This window comes from Barbus barbus (genome assembly GCF_936440315.1).
Source record: "Barbus barbus genome assembly, chromosome: 45".
Lineage (NCBI taxonomy): Eukaryota > Metazoa > Chordata > Actinopteri > Cypriniformes > Cyprinidae > Barbus > Barbus barbus.
Window position 1 is genome coordinate 8254296 of NC_136723.1, and position 20126 is coordinate 8274421.

The window sequence follows — 20126 nt, forward strand, 5'->3', positions numbered from 1 at the left end:
TTTAGAGCTATCTAAAATCAAAGACAAAACGTGGTGTAAAAAAAATCAAAGACAAAAAGTGGTGTACTGTTAATCAAAAATGAAACTTTTTTGTGGAAACAGGGAGTTTTCTTTTTATAACAATGTGAATTTACAGATAAATGTGGTTATATGCAAGTTCATGAAAGGCTTTTATTTTGTTATTTCTCATCAGACAGTCATTTGAATATTATTTGGAAATTCTACATTTAATATTACTAAACATTTTAAGTCATTTTCATTTTATCAGACCGTTTTTTAAACATTTGTATTATTTGAAATATATTTATTCGTTCATTCGTTCATTTACTATTTATTGACAGAGAAACGTTCTTGAATGAATGCCAGAGATCGCTTTTCCTTTTTTTCCACGCTATTACCGCAACGCCTAGTATATGCGCGCAACCCAAAATAACGTGGCGGCTTTTCAAAGTGGAGGCTGGCCTGACTGCAGTGAAAAGCTTATTTATTCAGCATTCAGATGATGTATTAATCTCACTTTATTAATCTCAATTAAAAAAAATGAATTACTCTTATGACTGGCTTTGTGGTCCTGGGTCACATATTGGCAGTTATATATTTATTATAATAAATATGTAACTAATCTCAAAAGCGACGCCTGATGAACTGCGTGCGTGTACACAAGTTACGCACGTTTGTAAATCTCTGTTCGTATTTACGCCTGTAGCGGAGCGCGCAGCAGAAAACATTCCAGCAGCACGCTGTCAGCTACGTATCTTGCGTACGTGATTTCCAGCAGCCTCACACATCCACCTGACCAGCCTACAGACCACACCTCTCGCTCGGCCGTCCTCCAGGACATCACAACAGTCGCTGACAGAGGCGTGCGGCCCTCGATCGACGCTCGTGTCAGACCTGCTGTGGGTGTGTGCATGCAGCATAATGGAGCAGGCGAAACCCCGAACGGAGAGCCGCCTCCGCTTTCCTTTAGCGCAGCAGCTCCGCTCCAAATGGCAACATCGCGGGTGAGGAGGTTCGCGCAGGAGGGGCGGACGGTCCCTCCTCAGCCGAGAGTGATGGTGGTGTTTTCGGCTGCGAGTGACACTGAGGAACAGGGAGATGCGATGTCGGGCGCGGACAACGGGGAAGAGGAGTATCGCAAACCAGCCATACCTGTCCCTAACCTGACTCTAGGGAAGTCCCTTCGCACCTCAGACGCACCTGAGGAGGTAAGTCCCCGAGGTTTCAAAACGATGGGCTATTTTATAGTTGTAGTCTGCTGCATAGAAGTTAAATGCAAGTTAAAACGTCCACGTTCATCTGCGTTTCGTCCGCTTAATGTTATTTTTTTCCCCAAAGGATCATCTGGAGGAGCCGTGTCAAAGTTTCCCAGCTTCTAATGCTTAATAATAACCGTTTCCATAGGCAACAGATGTATTGAGCGTGACGGCTTCCCGATTGCTGCAAGCGGATTGGTGCTTTATCCCAGTGGGGCGGGTGCACGTCGTTTCTGATTGGTTCACATCACACGTCTATCAAATCATATCGACTGGATTAAACTAATCGTGTTTTGCAAGGTCTGTGTTAAAGGTGTCACTGCGATAAACCCAGCGTGACCTGTCAAGATGTGTAATATGATTAGTCTAACACCTGTTTATCATTGCCAACGGGGTTTAAGAGAATTTAAACATGTAACAGCATTCAAATGAACATGGGAGGGGACTGCATTGCTAGTAGATGCACGTGCACAACTTTAACTTTTAGTACCGTGATATGTCTTATATACGGGTCATTCTTCATTTGTGCTGGCAAGTGGTGTCCCTCTATTCTACAACAGTTGAAATATTTAAATACCAATAAATCATAAAATGTTTGCATGTTTGTATTCTGCAGGATAAACATAATACATGTTTAATTGAGTTTTAGATATTGCATTTTGTAACTAAATATGGATGTTCCCGCCATACCTTAGAGAGGTATCATTGAATGTAATCGCAACAATATAACATTTTTAAAACAAATGTTATATTGTAAATATAGTTTTTTTTTAACATGTACAATTTCATTGAATTGTTTTAAAAAAATACATATTTTGTTATATTTAAGAAAAAAGTTGTGTTCCCCAAATTCATGTCTGTGGTGTTACAACCCTTTAAGAAAAGGGGGGATTCTTTTTGGACTACTTCCTGTGTGTAAAGGTCACTGCAGGTGTTGGTTGATCTGAGGGGTGCATGGGGAGTTCATTCTTTCTTATTAATTTTCTTAAAGTTAGCTAAATTTCTGACAATTTCATGTGTCGCACTTTATTGGTGTTGATAACTTGCAGATCTGACATATTTTAATCAAAATTGTGATAAATACATACTTATTAATATTTCCAAAATGTCCCCTGATCTTGAAATCATCATGATGGCAGCCTCCATTTTAGAAAAGTCTGGATTTAGGCTGATTTGTCTGTGGTGTTACTGTCTTTTCTGGTAACACCACAGAGCCTATAGTAACTTGCCATATAAAGTCTATGGTGTTATATTACGTCTGTGGTGTTACTTCAAAATGACATAGACATAAGTGGCTGTCACCAGTGTTTGATTTAAATTATTTAAACATCTAAATGTTCTTAAGTTTTTATTTTAATGGCTATAGCATATTAAACTAATTTTAAATGCATAGCAATACATTTTATTAGAAAAAGACAAACAAGCATTTTTACAAATTCTGCCTCTCATTTGCCACCCCAACTGAAGAATGACCTCTAAACTACCGTTCAAAAGTTTGTGGCATTTTTTTTATTACATTTTTTTAAAGAAAGAAATACTTTTATTCAGCAAGAAAGCATGAATGATCAAAAGTGACAGTAAAACATTTATAATGACTTTTATAATGTTAGAAAGCATTTATATTTCAAATAAATTCTGCTCCCTTGAACTTTATATTCATCAAAGAATCCTAAAAATGCATCGCTGCATCGCTGTTTTCAACATTGATACTAATAATAAATGTTTCTTGTGCACCAAATCAGTATTAGAATAATTTATGAAGGATCATGTGACCTTTAAAGGTATAGTTCACCTAAAAATGAAAATGCTGTCATTAATTACTCACCCTCAAGTCGTTTCAAACCTGTAAGACCTTCGTTCATCTTCGGAACACAAATGAAGATAATTTGGATGAAATCCGAGAGCTTTCTGACCCTGCATAGACAGCAACACGACTTTCATGTTCAAGGCCCAGAAAGGTAGTAAGGACGTTGTTAAAATAGTTCATGTCACATCAGTGGTTCAACCGTAATTTTATGAAGCTACGGGAATACTTTTTGTGCATGAAGAAAGCAAAAATAACAACTTTATTCAACAGTTTCTTCTCTTCCATGTCAGCATTCGATGCGCAATCACGACAGGACCACGACGCAATGTGTGCACATGTGTGTCCAATAGAAAACAGTTTATAATTTAAAATATTTCAAAATTTTACGTCATATAAATGCATTCTAGGTGAGCATAAGAGACTTAAAACATTACAATGTAATGTAAAAGGCTATTTCTGTTGTTCCTCTCTCTCCATAGTTCCCAGAGGTCATCCCCCTGAATGTAGGAGGTACATATTTTACCACTCGGCTGTCCACCCTGCGACGTTTTGAGGACACAATGCTGGCCGCCATGTTTAGTGGCCGCCACCACATTCCCAGGGATGCAGAGGGACGATATTTTATTGACCGAGACGGAGCATATTTTGGGTAAGTGTTTAGATTAGTGAATCTGATTATGGTTGGTGCCTAGTACCCAAAAATACAAAGCAAACATTTTGATTATTTGAATTTAGCTTTTGTTTTTATTATTTCATTAGTGGATTACTTAAATAACTGCTTGATATGATGCTTATTAGAAACGCTTATATACACTTGTCTGGCATTAGGGATATTCTGAATTTCTTGCGAGAGGGAGAGCTACCGCAGAGGGACCGTGTTCGTGCGGTGCACAGAGAAGCTCAGTATTATGCTATTGGGCCTCTTTTGGAAAGCCTGGAAGACACGCAGCCACTTACCGGAGAGAAAGTGCGACAGGCTTTTCTTGATCTTTTGCCCTATTATAAAGGTAGTATAAAAATTCTAAATAAAAATAATAAAAAGGAGTGGGGTTTTCAGCTGACTAAACAATTGTCCCCTTTTCTTCCAGAAAATCTTGAGCGGATTGTGGAGATTGCAAAACTTCGTGCCATGCAGCGGAAGGCTCGTTTTGCAAAACTGAAGATCTGTGTGTACAAGGAGGAGATGCCCATCACCCCTTATGAAAGACCACTGTTCAATTTGCTGCGATTTGAGCGCTCGGAGAGTGAGGCCAAGCTGTTTGAGCACCATTGTGAAGTTGACGTGTCCTTCGGGCCGTGGGAGGCAGTGGCAGATGTTTATGATCTTCTTCACTGCATAGTAAGTGACCTGGAAGAGCGTGGCATCTCTGCTGACCAGCAATGCATCGGCGTGTGTGACAAACACCTCGTCAACCACTACTACTGCAAAAGGCCAATCTATGAGTTTAAAATCACCTGGTGGTGAAGGTGAGGTGTTTTACCTGGTGTTTCTTTTGCCAAGAACTAATATGGGCAAGTTTGTGCAAATGATGTTTGCTGCTGTCTACAGTTACATGAAACCAGCAGGATCATAGAGTCCTACTTGAAATGAGCGGAAATAATGACAAGCTTTTGAACAAGATGGATGTTATTGTGGCATTTGCTCTTTTGTTTCTTCATGAAACCCCAAATTTATTTTATGGGCAGCTCTATTGATTCCTTAGTTTTTGTAAGTATTTGTTTAACTTTAAGTTTATTTAGAATAATCCCGGAATCGTTTTGTCCAGTTGTGGTTCTAAAGGGATTTTCTGGAATCATCCTCAGAAGAAGTGAATTTATGTGAAACAGTGTTTTCTGTTCTAAATATGACATCTCTTAAGTTTGTTTCTGTGTTAGATGTATTGAATGTATTAACAGTTTGATCGAAGAATCAGTTAACTGGACCCATATTCAGAAATTGTTTGTGATGTATTTCTTAAGAAGGAAAGCTTTTTTTCCCTACAGTATTTTACCCCATTTGTTTTACATGACTTATATATGTAGGATCTGATCTGTGTCATGGTGCCAATAATGAACACCTTAGATCACGCAATCTCAGCAGATGCTGACTTTAACAAGAATACAAAGGTCTTGTCTGGTTTTTCCAGCCACTCAAAGTTTCACATAAAGCCTTCTAAAATAACCACACATCACTAGGCAAGCATAGTCAAGCAAGTTTTGATTTATGTCAACAACAACAAAAAAATAACTGTTCTCAAAGGAGAGCCCAAAATAGATTTTTTTTCTTTTTTTAGAATACGTTTATGAGCTAGATTAAATATGTCCTGAATATGAATTAAAAGGAGTATATTTAAAATTATACTTAAAGACTGTTAGCCACTTTATTACAGGTTAGATTGCCTATTTTGCTACTTTGACACTTTATGAAGTTATTTTCTGCTGCCAAAAGCATTTCTCCATGCTTTTATTTGCCATATCCCTCAACAATCGCATATGATTTAGCATTATTTGTTATTTTAGTCATCATGAGCTGTGAAAGCCACATGATGTTGCATGAGCTCTCTGTGTTTTTGCAGCAGAATATCTAAACCAGTTACAATGCTTTTGATAATCCTAACTGGGACTTATTTTCAGTCTTGCCCAGTTTACTTTATGTTGCTCAAGTCTAAATCGATGCATATTTGTTCTCTGTTGTACATTTGGTGAATACTGTTGTTTGTATTGCATTATTATACTGGCTCTTATTGTGCTGACAATAAACATTATATTTTGCAATTTATTAAAAGCAGATCCTTTTTGTCACATTTGAACGTTCACAATAATGCTTAATTTATCAGGTTAGTAAACGAAAGTACAGAAGAGGATGAATGAGCTGTCAGGGAATGTTGACATTCCGAGCCCCGCCCACCTTTAGCCCCGCCCACACAACCCATACACCAGTCGCGAGGAGATGATGCAATTGTGACCCTGGAGAAGAGATCGCTGACGAGGTATCTGTCGCTGTCCGTTAGATTAATATTAAATACTAAAACTTGCCCTTATTTTAAATGGTTTGTTCAGTATCTCTTTAGACTAGTAATGCATTTCTGTCGAATATCTTGTTGACAGTTAGCTGTTGTTGCGTTTGTTTTTAGCCATGTAGCTGTTTTGCTAGCATTGCTTGCATTTTCAGTCGATAATGTATTTTCTAGGTTATTCTTAAACCCTCTTTTAGACAATTAATGAATGTTTAAACTACAACATTCCGGTATTGAACGAAGTCAGTACATGTAATACCCGGAATTTAATGTTATCAGTGTTAAATTAAGTTGATCAGCGTGTTCAATGAAACTATAAAGACACAAGATCAAACACGTTTGAACTGCTCAATTTTTAATTTGGATTGAGATTTAGTGCGTCATTGGTTGTTTAATCATTCTCTGTGTAATTTAGACATCAGTGATTTAACGTTAGTAAATTCAGATTAACTGGGACACCCCCCACCCGTATAGTTATTAAAACTATGCATTTCGCTATTTTACTTGCCCTTCAGCTCTGAAATATAAATCTAAGTATGAATATCTGATATTCACATAGTTTAATTTTCAGGTCTGTAAATGAGTCATCTCGTTTAAATGGCTGTGTTGACATCTCTGATGTGTTCTGTATGTAAAAGTTGCAGAGTACATTATGTAACCTGACTCCTGTTGTCTTGCTGCATGATTTGCAGAACAGATATGCAAATTCAGATCACAATATCAAACATGTTTCTTTACCTAGATAAAAGGGACACTATGAGTCAGCGCTCAGAGCGACGGGGGATCCATGTGGACCAATCAGAGCTGCTGTGTAAGAAAGGCTGCGGTTACTATGGCAACGCTGCATGGCAGGGCCTATGCTCCAAGTGCTGGAGGGAGGAGTACCAGAGAGCTCGGCAGAGACAGATCCAGGAGGACTGGGCTCTGGCTGAGAAGTGAGTCTTAAACAGCAGCTAGATCACGCATTAAGTAAAAGAAACATTCAGCAGCATCAAGACATTCATAAAGCAGAAATGATGTTCAGACAGACTGCTGTAATGATGTGTTTCCTGTCACAGGCTGCAGCGAGAAGAAGAGGCGGCTTATGTCAGCAGTCACAGTTCCTCTCAGACCCAGCCTCCACAGTCCCATTCTCAGCCCTCTCTCACCACCTTCTCCAAGTTTGAGGAGAAGAAAACCAACGAGAAGACCCGTAAGGTCACCACCGTAAAGAAGTTCTTTAGCCCCTCCTCTCGGACGGCCCCTAAAAAAGGTACAAGGAGGGTGGGATTGGAGTGATATGAGTGTGATTCGTGTTGTTTTGCAGTAGGATTCGGTGGCTGATGTCCTGGACTGGATGGACAAAATTATTATTTGCCCTTATCAAACATGCTTTATGAATATTATATTTGGTTGGACAAGTGAAAACTGATTTAAAATACAGTGGAGCTTCACAGTCTTGTGTCAGGGCTGTAGATTTTCCCTGCGTCGCCACTTTTCCCTCAGAGCCCAAAATAGAAAATCACACATACCTTTGCTTCTGGATTTCTTTTGGAAATCATGCTTATTTCATATGCAAATGTCTGCCCTCATCATCATACCTAGTCCCAGTTTGATTTTACCATTGGATGGCATCTCTCTGATAAAGCCTAAACTGTCTAGTTGTCATGCTAGTTTAATAGTACTTTAATAGACCTGAATGTTGGTAATTAAAAAGCTTTATCATTGAAACATCAAGTGTCGACCGTTCAAAAGTTCAGTGGGATCAGTACAGTTTTTTATGTTTATGAAAGAAACCTCTTTTGCTTACCAAGGTTGCATTTATTTGATCAAAGTAAAAACATATTATTTTGTGAAAAGTTTTCTTTTTGAATATATTTTTAAATATAATTTATTCCTGTGATCGCAAAGTTGAATTTTCAGCAGCCTTCAGTGTCACATGATCCTTCAGAAATTATTCTAATGTGCTGATTTGGTGCTCAAGAAACATTTTTATTATTATCAATGTTGAAAACAGAAAGTTAAAATAAACAGCGTTTATTTGAAATATAAATAATTTTTAACATGACATTACTGTCACCTTTGATCATTTCAATACATTTTGCTTGCTAGCTTTTTTACTGACCCCAAACTTTTAAATGGTAGTGTAAGTCATCCTTGCTTGATTTGATAGTTATATATTAATTTGCTATCATATGATTTTATCATTTGCCTATCATGTTCTTATGAGATGATTTTATTTGACCAAGTGATCCACCCTTCATCTCTCAGTTTGTTTCCTTCATCTCGTTGCTGTTCTGCCGTTCTGTCTGATCTCCGCCCCACCTCTCCCACATTTATCTCTCTCTTTTTCACTTTATATTCTCATCTGAACTCCTCTGTTGCCACATTTTTCATCCATTTCTCACCCCCTTTCGCCCATTTCCATTACCTACCCTGGGTGTTTTAGTCCCCCCCGAAAAAGAAAGCGAGAAACGAGAGAAAGAGAAAGAGGAGAAGTTGCAGGGCAGGAGGGAGAGCCATGGAGAAAACCTCCTGAGGGATCTGAAGGGCATTTTTACCCAACCCTGGGAGATGGCCTCTCCCACTGAAGGTAACAGCCAGAGCCTGAAGGAAAATCTGGGGTTATGAGAACCGAAGGAACGTGGATGAAGATTGCAGTGTTTGTCTTCTCTGAGGTGGACCACTGTTTTCTGTGTGATTTGATGTTCTGTGTAGAAGAGCGTGTCTTTGCTAAAAGTATTTCACAAAGTACAGCAATTATTTTATGTTCCCCTTTAGCTGTTCTTTGTGACATACTGCCCTGATCTGTACCATAGTGTCTATTTATAGACATTATTAAATTCACCCTACCATTTTTTCATGTTCACTGTCTCATTGTCATGCGTCGTCCTCTTTTTTTTCTTGTCAATCTGGTGGCAGCTCTGGTATCAAGGCTGAAAGGTGGGTATTAGTGCCACATCACTGTAGCCCTCCAGCATAAATCACAGAAAACAAACCAATGCATCAGTGTTATATATGAGCTGCATGCATTCGGGCTGAAACCCTTCTAACGCTCTATTACTGTCAACGGGGCATTTAGAAAGACGGGTACAACAGTCTGTTTGTGTAGCATTTAGCCAAAACATAGAATTCTCTTTTAATTAATTCAGCTACTCTAGTACTGACTTTACTCTGATCTGATGTCAAAGGTGTTGGCATAGTAACAGATCAATATTTCAGTAGAATGGCCTACTTCTGAGAAGGTTGCTCTGTGTCTATGGGATGCAAGTCAGCTTGTGAATATATATTTAATATTTTATGTTGTCTATTCAGTGTTTTTTTTTCATTATTCTGTGCAGAATGTCATGTGTAATTCAGCCTTAGAAACTGTTTCTTGAAGATGATTGGCTGCTTCAGTTGTAAGAATGATGGGAAATTATTACTTAATTTCACATGACGTTATGTGAGGAAAACTAACTTCTGAACTGTCCATTTTCATCTGATCCATTTTAATATTCTCTTTATAGTATGTTCATACAGCCTGTTTGTAAACATTGAGTGCGTTTATTTGTGTTCCTTAGAAAGCCACGAGGGAAAAACGCCCAGTCCCTCCATTACCCGCCAGACCAGCATCGAGACTGATCGTGTGTCACGAGACTTCATGGAGTTTCTGAAGACCTTACAGAAGCCCGGCAGAGAGATCCACAAGCAGAGCCGTGGTTTCATTGAGAGCATGGGAAATAAAAAGGTGAGAACCAGGGTTACCTGCCGACAGCAACCTTTGGATCATGTTAATCATTTAAGTAAACATATTCTTTTGTTTTTGTTCTTATTTGAAGGATCTCAGTGCTGAAGAACTGTCTGAGTGTGTGCAGGACTTCTATCAGGGCATGTCTGACCGACTCTTGAATCATTTTAAAGGTAGAATGCATGCTTCGGAGAAACTTGGCAGCACTGAATTGGTCAAAAAGTTTCTAATGGTTTGAATCATTTAAATGAAATACTCACTGGATCCATTAGAGTGAATACTAAATCTGATTCATCTGCTGACTGGTTGTTTTGTGTAATGGAATTTTAATGATATTTGTATGTAGTTGGACTCGATTGTTTGGGAAACAAGAGCATCTACAAAATGAAACCTCTTCATTGGTAATTCAAATTTTTCTTTTAATATGGTCAGGCTGGGACATTAAAACGAGTGAGATTGCAGTCCAGTGTTGTCCATTTTAAGCATTTTGCAGCATAAAACAATATTTTTTAAAGCAGAGATGTCCAAACCAGGGCCTCTGTTGACCTTTGATAATGCATTTACTTTTGACCCACAGCCCTCAGTCAAATTTGACTGGTGCCTCATACTAAAATATTTAGGCACCTCTGTTTTACAGCAAGACAAATTTATAAATTATCTAAAAAAATGTTTAATTTTTTTTTTTTTTTGGAAATTTAATTTAAAAATTGTTTGACTGAACCTGAATTTTATTAAATATTAAAAATAATAAGATAAGACTAATAATAAAAATAATAAGTCTAATAAAATTAGTCTTAGTAATTGTTTTTTTTTTTTTTACTTTTGTGCTTTAGTAATTATTTTAGTTTCATTTTTAATTAGTTTTTAATTTAGTTTTAGTAATTTTACTTAAACTTTTCAGTTGCAAAACAAAAAAACTATATGACGTTTTTAAAGTTTTTTTAATCTAATATTTATATTTTACTTAATTTAAGCTTTATTTTAGTTAACAAGAACAACTTCTAATAGTTTTAGTTAACAATAATAACCCCTGGGGCAAATCCAGTAAACTCAGCCACCATGTCTGCTAACCACCTAAGAAACTTCATTGTTCTCCCAGCATGGTGATGTGAGAGTGGGGTTCTGTAATAAACTGATTTCATGTTTGTTTGTAAGACACAAGTATGTGAGGTAAGGATTTTTTATTGTATATGAGAAGAAGCAGCTGTCCTCTGTAGAATGTTCTGAATGGACCATAATGATTATTTACATTTTTGTGCATATATACTTCATTTTTTATGGTTTACAATTGTTTGCCAGAAGCCAAATTAATTATTTTTTTGCAAATATAAACCTCAGGCGGCTCCTCTTTCCTCAGGCTCCTCTGAGAAAGTGGACAGAGTAATGGACCAAGTGGAAAAATACATCATGACTCGACTCTACAAGAGTGTCTTCTGTCCAGAGACCTCGGATGATGAGAAAAAAGACCTGGCCACCCAGCACAGGATTCGGTCAGCCATTGTTTAGTCTTGTTTATATGCTATTATAGTATTTCCTAATATTTGGTTGTAGCTCTATTTTTATTTCAGTGTTAGTTTAGTACTTTAGCTTAAATTTATTTCGGTCAGTTACCAAAATAATATTTTTTCATTTTTGTTTTACATTTAATATTGATTTTTTTTTAAAAACGTGCTCCATATTAGTGTCAACTTGCTGTTTGTACATGAAAATTCCTCAAATAGGTATTATTCTTTTAAGCCATTCACCTTTAAAATCTGCATTCTTGATTTATTTATTAAATAATGGTTTTCCAGAGCGTTACACTGGGTCACCATTGAGATGTTGTGTGTCCCTGTGGACGAGGAGATCCCTGAAGTCTCTGATAGTGTAGTCAAAGCCATCACTGGTGAGTCTGCAAGGATGGTACTATTTTGTCTTTTAGTTGCTACTTTTTAGTTTTTTCTTCCATCAAGATACAAGATTTTTTTTCTTCTTATTTTGTCTACCTCAGATATTATTGAGATGGACTCCAAGCGTGTGCCCAGGGATAAACTTGCCTGCATCACCAGTTGCAGCAAGCATATCTTCAATGCCATCAGGGTCACCAAGAACGAACCAGCTTCTGCAGATGACTTCCTACCCACCCTCATCTATATTGTGTTGAAGGCCAACCCGCCACGGCTGCAGTCCAACATCCAGTACATCACACGTTTCTGCAACCCTTCAAGACTAATGACCGGAGAGGACGGATACTACTTCACCAACCTGGTAGGTCCACACGTAATTTAGAGCGGCTCAAAAATAATTTATAATGTCCAAACAATCTATTTTTGTGGATTATTTTGGTTCAAAAGTGTACTTGTTTTACATTAAAATGAAAGCCCCTTGGTTTAATATTTTGTTATCTAATGCAATGACATTAATAAAGGGATTTTTAAAGGGGATAATCCACCCATGAAAAATCTGTCATAATTTATCCTCATGTTGTTCCAAACCTGTATGACTTTCTTTCTTCTATGGAGCTCAAAAGATGATATTTTGAATAATGTTGGGAGCTAAACAGTTTTGGTTCCCATTGGCTTCCATTGTATGGACAAAAAATATAATGGAAGTCAATAGAATCAGAATTAGTTTTATTGGCCAGGTTTTTTACACATACGAGGAATTTGTTATAGTGACAGAAGCTCCACAGTGCAACAGAGAGATAGCAACAGGACACAGATAATAAAAGAATAATATACAAGTATACAAATAAGCAATGTACAAAACAGCAAAAACTCAATATATAATATAGACAATTATGTGTGTACAGGTCAAGTATGTGCAAATTTGAAATGAAAAAATAAGTGTGTGGTGAATAAATAATGTATAATAGAGTTGTGTGTTCCACGTTTAGTGTCAAGTGTTCATGAGATGGATTGCTTGAGGGAGGAAACTGTTCCTGTGTCTGGTCGTTCTGGTTCTCAGAGCTCTAGCATCGACCAGACGGTAACAGTTCAAAGAGGGAGTGTGCTGGATGTGAGGGGTCCAGAGTGATTTTACCAGCGCTTTTGCTCACTCTGGATGAGTACAGTTCTTGGAGAGTGGGGACGGTTGTACCAATGATTCGCTCAGCAGTCCGGACTACCCTCCGTAGTCTTCTGAGGTCAGATTTGGTAGCTGAGCTGAACCAGACAGTTATTGAAGTGCAGAGGATGGATTCAATGATGGCAGAGTAGAACTGTTTCAGCAGCTCCTGTGGCAGGTTGAACTTCCTCAGCTGGCGAAGGAAATACAACCTCTGCTGGGCCTTTTTCACAATGGACTCAATGTGATTGTCCCACTTTAGGTCCTGAGAAATTGTGGAGCCCAGGAATCTGAATGACTCCACTGCAGTCACAGTGCTGTTCATGATGGTGAGTGGGGGGAGAGCAGGGGGTTTCTCCTGAAGTCCACGATCATCTCCACAGTTTTGAGCGTGCTAAGCTCCAGGTTGTTAAGACTGCACCAGACAGCCAGCTGCTTAACCTCCTGTCTGTAAGCAGACTCGTCACCGTCCTGAATGAGGCCAATCAGTGTGGTGTCGTCTGCAAACTTAAGGATCTTGACAGAGGGGTCTTTAGATTTACAGTCGTTGGTGTAGTAGAGGGAGAAGAGCAGTGGGGAGAGTACGCAGCCCTGAGGAAGCTCCAGTGCTGATCGTACAGGTGCTGGATGAGAATTTTCCCAGCCTGCCTGTCTGTCAGGAAGCTGTTATCCACTGACAGACGGAGGTGGGGACGGAGAGCGGTGTCAGTTTATTCTGAAGGGTGTCCGGGATGATGGTGTTAAAAGTGGAGCTGAAGTCTACGAACAGGATCCTCACATAAGTCCATGGTCTGTCCAGATGCTGCAGGATGAAGTGTGATTGACTGCATCATCCACAGATCTGTTTGATCTGTAGGCAAACTGCAGGGGGTTCAGTAAGGGTCCAGTGGAGGCCTGCAGATAAGCCAAAACCAGTCTTTCAAGTCATTCAGGTTGTCTGCCAGGTGTTGATTCTCCACAGTGCTGGGGAATGGCGTCTTGTAACTGTTGATATGTTTCATACCTTTCCACGCTGAAGCAGAATCACTGGAAGAGAATTTGTTCCTTAGCTTGCCAAAATAATTCCTCTTTGCCACTCTGATCTCCTTTTTCAGTGTGTATTTGGCCTGTTTATACAAGACTTTATCCCCCTTTCTGTAAGCATCTTCTTTGGCCTGACGGAGCTGTCTGAGTTTTGCAGTGAACCATGGTCTGTTGTTGTTATAAGTTAGATGAGTCTTGGTAGGGATGCACATAAACTGATATGATGTTACAGTCTCTGTGAGCTCGTCCAGATGGTTTGCAGCAGCTTCAAAAACACTCCAATCAGTGAGAGAGAAACAGGAAGCCATTTGGTTATCAACATTGTTTAAAATGTCTTCTTTTGTGCTCCACAGAAAAAAGTCATATAGGTTTGCAACAACATGAGGGTGAATAAATTATGGCAACATTTAAATTTGTAGGTGTTTTATCCATTTAAGTGTGGCAAAAGTGTCCCAATACTGTTTGAGGCTACTATAATTACTTCTGAAATTTGGAGGCTGGCTAGTCATATGCAAATTGTGAATAAATCTTACTGTTTAGTCTAGTCTAATCTTTTCTATTCACATCTTTTCTTTGTTCCTTTTCATTGTATTTTCTTAATTTTCATGTTCCTCTCAGTGCTGTGCCGTTGCCTTCATAGAGAAGCTGGATGCCCAGTCGTTGAATCTCAGCCCTGAGGACTTTGAGCGCTACATGTCTGGTCAGGGTTCACCTCGAAGGCAAGACGATCCTGCAGCCTGGCCCCAGAGTGGTACCCGTGTCAACCCAGCACTTAGCCAGATCCATCACAACCTCAAGCTCCTATCCAACCTCGAGAAAAGACAGCAGCAGATCATCGAGGGGACGCAGAACCTGCAGACCGAACTGGCAGAATGGCAGGACAGCATGGCCCGCGAGGTGCAGGAAATCCTGGAGCGATACCCACTGGAGATCAAACCACGAGCATCTGCGATCGATGCGGAGAATGTGGAGAACGACAGGCTGCCACCTCCCCTTCAGCCACAAGTGTTTGCAGGTTAGCGTAGTGTACTGTCCTCTGGAGTAAATAAATAAGCCAGCGACATGGTCGTACCAAGACGGGTAAAGCATTTTTAAATGCAATGGCTGATCTTATCCACTCCTTTTCTCGCTGTATCTGGGCTGTTACCATTCCATTTGTCTTTTAAATGCGCTTACACAGTCCCCCATCATATCTTTTCTGCAAACATATTCTTGTCTGACTACATTTGTGCAGCTGATTCATAAAGGACGAGGCAGAGTTTGTGAAACTAAATAAGCTTTTCTAACCAGGCTTTAAAAGATCTGTCAACAGTTTGATCTACCTTAATACGAGTTGTTTTAAATAATTGAATCAAATAGCTGCTAATACTTCCTCTTAATGTGATCATACACAACATATCAGCATTTCTCTTGTAGATAAGTCATGTTCACTGTAGGGTGTTTCACCCTCATGCCTTAGTGTGTATTTCTCCTTGATGAAGGTCTTTTTATGGATGTATACAATTATTTGCTGCTCATACTGTATATTTAGGAAATTTAAAGTGTAATTCACGGAATTGATCGGATATACTGTTGGTGCATATGATTCAGCATTATGCATACGAATTTGTTTATTTACAAATGAAGATATAGGTATAAAGCTGTGCATTTGCTCACCTAAATTTATGCAATTCTGTCATGGTGTCTGCAGGTAAAAAAAAAAAAAAAACTTCTCCCAAGATGAGGATGACATTAATATGTCTTGCATTTGATGTTGTCAGCATTACATAAACCCAGTTTAGATGCGATCAAGTTTAAATTTTAATACTGCCCTAGCTGTAACTGTAAAAGGTACTTGGCAAAACACTATATTCATGTGAAAATAATTGGTTTCATTCACAGTAATGATTTTGATTTATGACTCTGTGTGATATTTTAACTGAACTGCTTTATTTATGATGTAAATATAACTTGAGGTGTGTTATTTTGTGTGTGAATCATTATTTATCATTCTGGAGCACTAAAATAAATCAGCAAAGCACAATGCTGACATCTAATGGCCAGCATAGAAATGAAATAATTGTTGGCAACATGTTTTAAACCCAATGGCCCACAACATTTCAACACAATATTTATTTTTGTTTTGAAGTGTACACTAAAATGTGTATAAAGTCCAGTATTGTATCATTGCTCGTTCTCAATGCTGTTTACTTACGGATGATAGGTGAGGATATGCTGTGCAGATGTCAGTCTGCCAACTCAAATATCTCTGAAATGAGTTGAATTGCGTCTCATTGGTATAGCCTGAATGTGACTGTTTAATTTGCACATGTTCATATGGGACTTTGAAAATGGCTCATTTAATGAGCCATCAGATCCATAACAGATCTGCAGCCCCACCAAACCTGAGTGTCGTACGATGTTCCTCTGTACCTGCAGGCCTCCAGAGGTTCTCAGTATAGAATGTAGGTCAGTGTCTCTCAGGAGAGTGAAGACACTCCACAAGTTATATGCTGAGATCTTGATTTACTCTGCAAGTACATGTTACTCAGTCAATATGTGACATTCATTTTTGTTCGGTTATTTGAGGCATTGATATAGCGTGTATTGCATGGTTTTGAATTAGTATCATTTGATAAAAAATGCTTTATTAATGGCACATCACCTACCTTTCATCAGTTTAAACTACTTCAACTTTTACCGTTACACTAGAAAACAAATACAGCGCGTCAGTTTGATAAAAGATTGTAAATCTGATACAAAATCCTAAGAATTTAGTTACAAAAAACGGTTAAATCCGTTAAAACTGGTAACAAGCAACAAAAAAAAGTCATGAATTAAATATTTTGATGTTGGCGCTTTTAAGTAGGCGTGTCACAACACTTAATGAACCGCCCACTCGTAATGCGCGATCGTGATTGGTTAATGCTAATCCGCTCGGCTGCCAACAGTGAATACGATTGGTGGATACGGTTTCCCATGGTGACTGACACGGTCTCCCATGGTGACTGACATTGACATATAGGCGCTAACTACATTCTCTGCTTGCTGCTGCTAGGCTATAAACAATACCTGTTTATTAAACACTAAATTAATAGCGTCTGATGTAGACAGTCGGAGTGACAGATTCGAGGGCAACATTAAAAGGTAAATGCATTTTGATAAATACGAGGTTTTTCTGTTAACTTGCTAAATGCTAGCTAACTTGCTAAATGCTAACGTGTGCTATATCACCTGCTAGTTATGTATTGTGTATTTATTTATAATATATTCTTGTTTTAACGCTTTATCCGTCGTTTCTTATTTTCTCTGTATTGGCATTGAGTTTTAAGCTCGCACGTGAAGATGTTTCTTGTTGGATGTGCTCAAAAATTGTCCCTGCAGGCATATTAAATATATGACAGCGTTTGTTATTGATCGAAATGATCGCTATGTTGACCATTTATGGGTTATTTTGTTTTTCAAGTCAATCGTCTGTGAATGTTTACCATTGATATCTTGTGTTTGATACCGTTATGTGCTTTATAAAGCCATGAAGGCCTCCATTTGATGTTGGCAGATGTATCCTGCAGCATTTTGGCAGTAACTTACACTTAATATTATGTGTTTATTCCATCGTGTGTTTTAGCCATGTGCAGTCATATAAGCTCATACAGATGCATGTCTTCTGTCACTTGTCACATCAGCTCTGAGTTGCCAAGGCATTTATAGGAATCTACTGTAGACTGTGTGCATGATAATGCTGAAATGTGAGCATCTGAATGCTCTCTGCTTTTACTGCAGTGAAAGCAACCAAGATTCTCCCGTCAGATATATTTGACTGTCGGAATTAAAACTGGCTGAAATGGATGAGCAGAGTGTTGAGGTATGTTTACAGTATGATGTGTGTGTATGATTTATGCTTTGTGTATGCTTTATAATTTCTGCAGGCATCAAGTTGCCTTTTGTTTATAGACAACTTGACTTTCAGCCTTTAGCCAAACAGGAAAAATCTGTCATTATTTACTCGCCCTCATGCAATTCAAATCTTTTCTTTTTTCTATGGAACACTAAAGTTGAATTTATAAGAAATATCCTGAACACTCTTGTCATTATAATAGAGATTCAAGACTCTCAAATGACAAAGAAAAAAGGATTTTGAAAGTTATCAGTGATCTATAAGATTTGTGCGCTATATATATTACAAGCTTGAGGCACACAAGAAAATGCATAAGGGTGAGTAAATGAAGACAGAATGTAAATTTTTGTCTGAACTGTCCTTTTAAAGGAATAGTTCACCCAAAAATGAAAACTTGCTGACAATTTACTCACCTGCAGGTCATCCAATTTGAGCTTGTTTCTTCATCAGAACAGATTTGAAGAAATTTAGCATTACGTCGCTTGCTCATCAGTGGATCCTCTGCAGTGAATGGGTGCCGTCAGAATGAGAGTCCAAAAAGCTGATAAAAACATCACAATAATCTAAACGACTCCAGTCCATCAATTAATGTATTGTGAAGTGAAAAGCTGCATGTTTAAAATAAACAAACCCATCAGGATGTTTTTTTAACATCAGACTGTTGCTTCCAGCTAAAGTCCTCTATCCATAATAATGCCTTCTCCAGAGAAAAAGTCATTTCATTTGAATCTGGAGTCAAATATGCACAGATCATTAGAGATGAATGGATTATTTTGTCCAGAAGTAATGAAGGTTAGTTAAATATCTTAGTTTTATTTGTTTCTTACTAACATGCAGTTTTTCACTTTACAAGATTAGTAAATTGTTATTAATTCAAGATCATTAATTGATTGACTGGAATTGTGTAGACTACTTGTGAATTGTGGTGATATTTTTTATCAGCTGTTTGGACTCTCATTCTGACGGCACCCATTCACTGCAGAGGATCCATGAGCAAGTGATGTAAAGCTAAATTTCTCCAAATCTGTTCAGATGAAGAATCCCATACATTTTTAACAAATTTTATATTTTTGGGTGAACTATTCCTTTAAGAACATAAACGGTTTGATTATATTGTAGTGAATGTTATTACTCTCGCGTTAACTCAGTAATTTGTTCATGTATCAACTACCTCTTCAGAGTATAGCGGAAGTCTTCCGCTGCTTCATTTGCATGGAAAAGCTGCGTGATGCACGTCTCTGCCCTCACTGTTCCAAACTGTGCTGTTTTAGCTGCATACGGGTGAGCTAACCTGCATACGCACTCATTAACAGCACAATGATCGTACTACACACAGCCTAGAAGAGCTCACAGTGTCTGTCTAATTAATCAACACTCTCTTTATTGTGTCAGCTTGACAGGACATGACTAAATTCATAAATCGAGGATATGGCTAAAGATTTCTAAACGGTGTTCAATATTATTATTATTATTATTATTATCATACACAAATATTATACACGTCACATTTCACTTGAGATCTGAGAGATATATTTCAGTTGTTTTTGCCAAAACACTTTTAAGTAATGAGCAGTGTAAATGTTTTTAAATGCTTTCCAAGTGCGCCATGTTGGGACGAATCCTACTAATAAAATGCGTCATGTGCTTATTAATGCTTATTGATTCAAAGGCTAAGCCAAGGTAGCATTTATAAATTAGTAAATTTTGCTCTTCTGTTTTCTTCCTGGCAGCGATGGCTGACTGAACAGAGAGCTCAGTGTCCCCACTGTCGGTAAGTTCTGAGGTTCAACTTCAAAAGATGCTTTGAGCTCTAACAGTTTTTGAAGTAAATCTAGAGGATTAAGTATTGATTTTTCTATTCTTAGAGTTTACAGAATGAGATCATTTCAGGGAAGCACTGATTAGTTACATTAAGGGAACCGCATCCAAAAAAACTTTAGAAAACTGGACCAGAGCCACCTGATATTTGGCAATAGAAACACAAATACATAATTGCCAAAGCAGTTTGAAGTGTGTTTCAAACCACAGCTTTATAATTAAAGCTCAAACAAGAACTCCTTTATCTGGAGTGCTGGCACACATGCATCCCATATCCCATGCTTTGATCTAAAAAAAAATATTCAAACATTAATAATATAATTTTTATGGAATTAACTTTAATCCAGCTTGTATACCAATCTTAATCCTCTGTCCTCTCTCTATTCTAAAAAAAAAGTAATATTAACAAACATGTATATGGTTCTTTTTGCTAATCAAGCTTGCGTTGTATACAGAGCTCCGCTTCAGCTGAGGGAACTGGTCAACTGTCGCTGGGCAGAGGAAGTGACTCAACAACTGGACACACTGCAGCTCTGCAACCTCACAAAACATGAAGAGAACGACAAAGACAAGTGAGTAATACTGAATATTAATA

The 20126-nt window shown here is 38.1% G+C and overlaps 3 protein-coding genes across 6 annotated transcripts; all 3 read left to right on the top strand.

The window, feature by feature from the left end:
* Positions 1-647: 647 nt before the first annotated feature.
* LOC306864116 (BTB/POZ domain-containing protein KCTD7-like) lies at positions 648-5821 on the top strand. Its single transcript, XM_079407833.1, has 4 exons — positions 648-1208; positions 3543-3712; positions 3892-4070; positions 4152-5821. The coding sequence occupies exons 1-4, from the start codon at positions 912-914 to the stop codon at positions 4526-4528; spliced, it is 1023 nt and encodes a 340-aa protein (XP_079263959.1). The 5' UTR covers positions 648-911; the 3' UTR covers positions 4529-5821.
* Positions 5822-5962: 141 nt separating this feature from the next.
* On the top strand, positions 5963-16004 carry LOC306864213 (rab5 GDP/GTP exchange factor-like). Of its 4 annotated transcripts, XM_079408044.1 has the most exons (11): positions 5976-6032; positions 6802-6994; positions 7118-7311; positions 8488-8631; positions 8961-8981; positions 9602-9768; positions 9860-9941; positions 11126-11258; positions 11562-11653; positions 11759-12015; positions 14455-16004. In XM_079408044.1, exons 2-11 carry the CDS (start codon positions 6816-6818, stop codon positions 14854-14856), a joined length of 1671 nt encoding a protein of 556 aa, XP_079264170.1. In that variant the 5' UTR covers positions 5976-6032; positions 6802-6815; the 3' UTR covers positions 14857-16004. The 4 variants fall into 4 exon arrangements, with proteins under 4 accessions (XP_079264172.1, XP_079264170.1, XP_079264171.1 ...); XM_079408045.1 differs by lacking the exon at positions 8961-8981; XM_079408046.1 differs by lacking the exons at positions 8488-8631; positions 8961-8981 and having other exon boundaries at positions 5963-6032.
* An 814-nt stretch (positions 16005-16818) lies between these two features.
* On the top strand, positions 16819-20107 carry LOC306864419 (E3 ubiquitin-protein ligase TRIM37-like; the record flags this gene model as incomplete). Its single annotated transcript, XM_079408428.1, has 5 exons — positions 16819-16962; positions 17599-17680; positions 18893-18994; positions 19444-19484; positions 19987-20107. The coding sequence occupies exons 2-5, from the start codon at positions 17660-17662 to the stop codon at positions 20105-20107; spliced, it is 285 nt and encodes a 94-aa protein (XP_079264554.1). The 5' UTR covers positions 16819-16962; positions 17599-17659.
* Between the last annotated feature and the right edge of the window lie 19 nt (positions 20108-20126).

Excerpts from the sequence above, each read along its gene's own strand:
- LOC306864116 (XM_079407833.1), top strand. The coding sequence starts at position 912 with ATGCAGCATAATGGAGCAGGCGAAACCCCGAACGGAGAGCCGCCTCCG. Across the intron at positions 1,209-3,542 it reads CCTCAGACGCACCTGAGGAG|TTCCCAGAGGTCATCCCCCT; the intron begins GTAAGTCCCCGA and ends CTCTCTCCATAG. Across the intron at positions 3,713-3,891 it reads CGAGACGGAGCATATTTTGG|GGATATTCTGAATTTCTTGC; the intron begins GTAAGTGTTTAG and ends GTCTGGCATTAG.
- LOC306864213 (XM_079408044.1), top strand. The coding sequence starts at position 6,816 with ATGAGTCAGCGCTCAGAGCGACGGGGGATCCATGTGGACCAATCAGAG. Across the intron at positions 8,632-8,960 it reads GATGGCCTCTCCCACTGAAG|CTCTGGTATCAAGGCTGAAA; the intron begins GTAACAGCCAGA and ends ATCTGGTGGCAG. Across the intron at positions 9,942-11,125 it reads ACTCTTGAATCATTTTAAAG|GCTCCTCTGAGAAAGTGGAC; the intron begins GTAGAATGCATG and ends CTCTTTCCTCAG.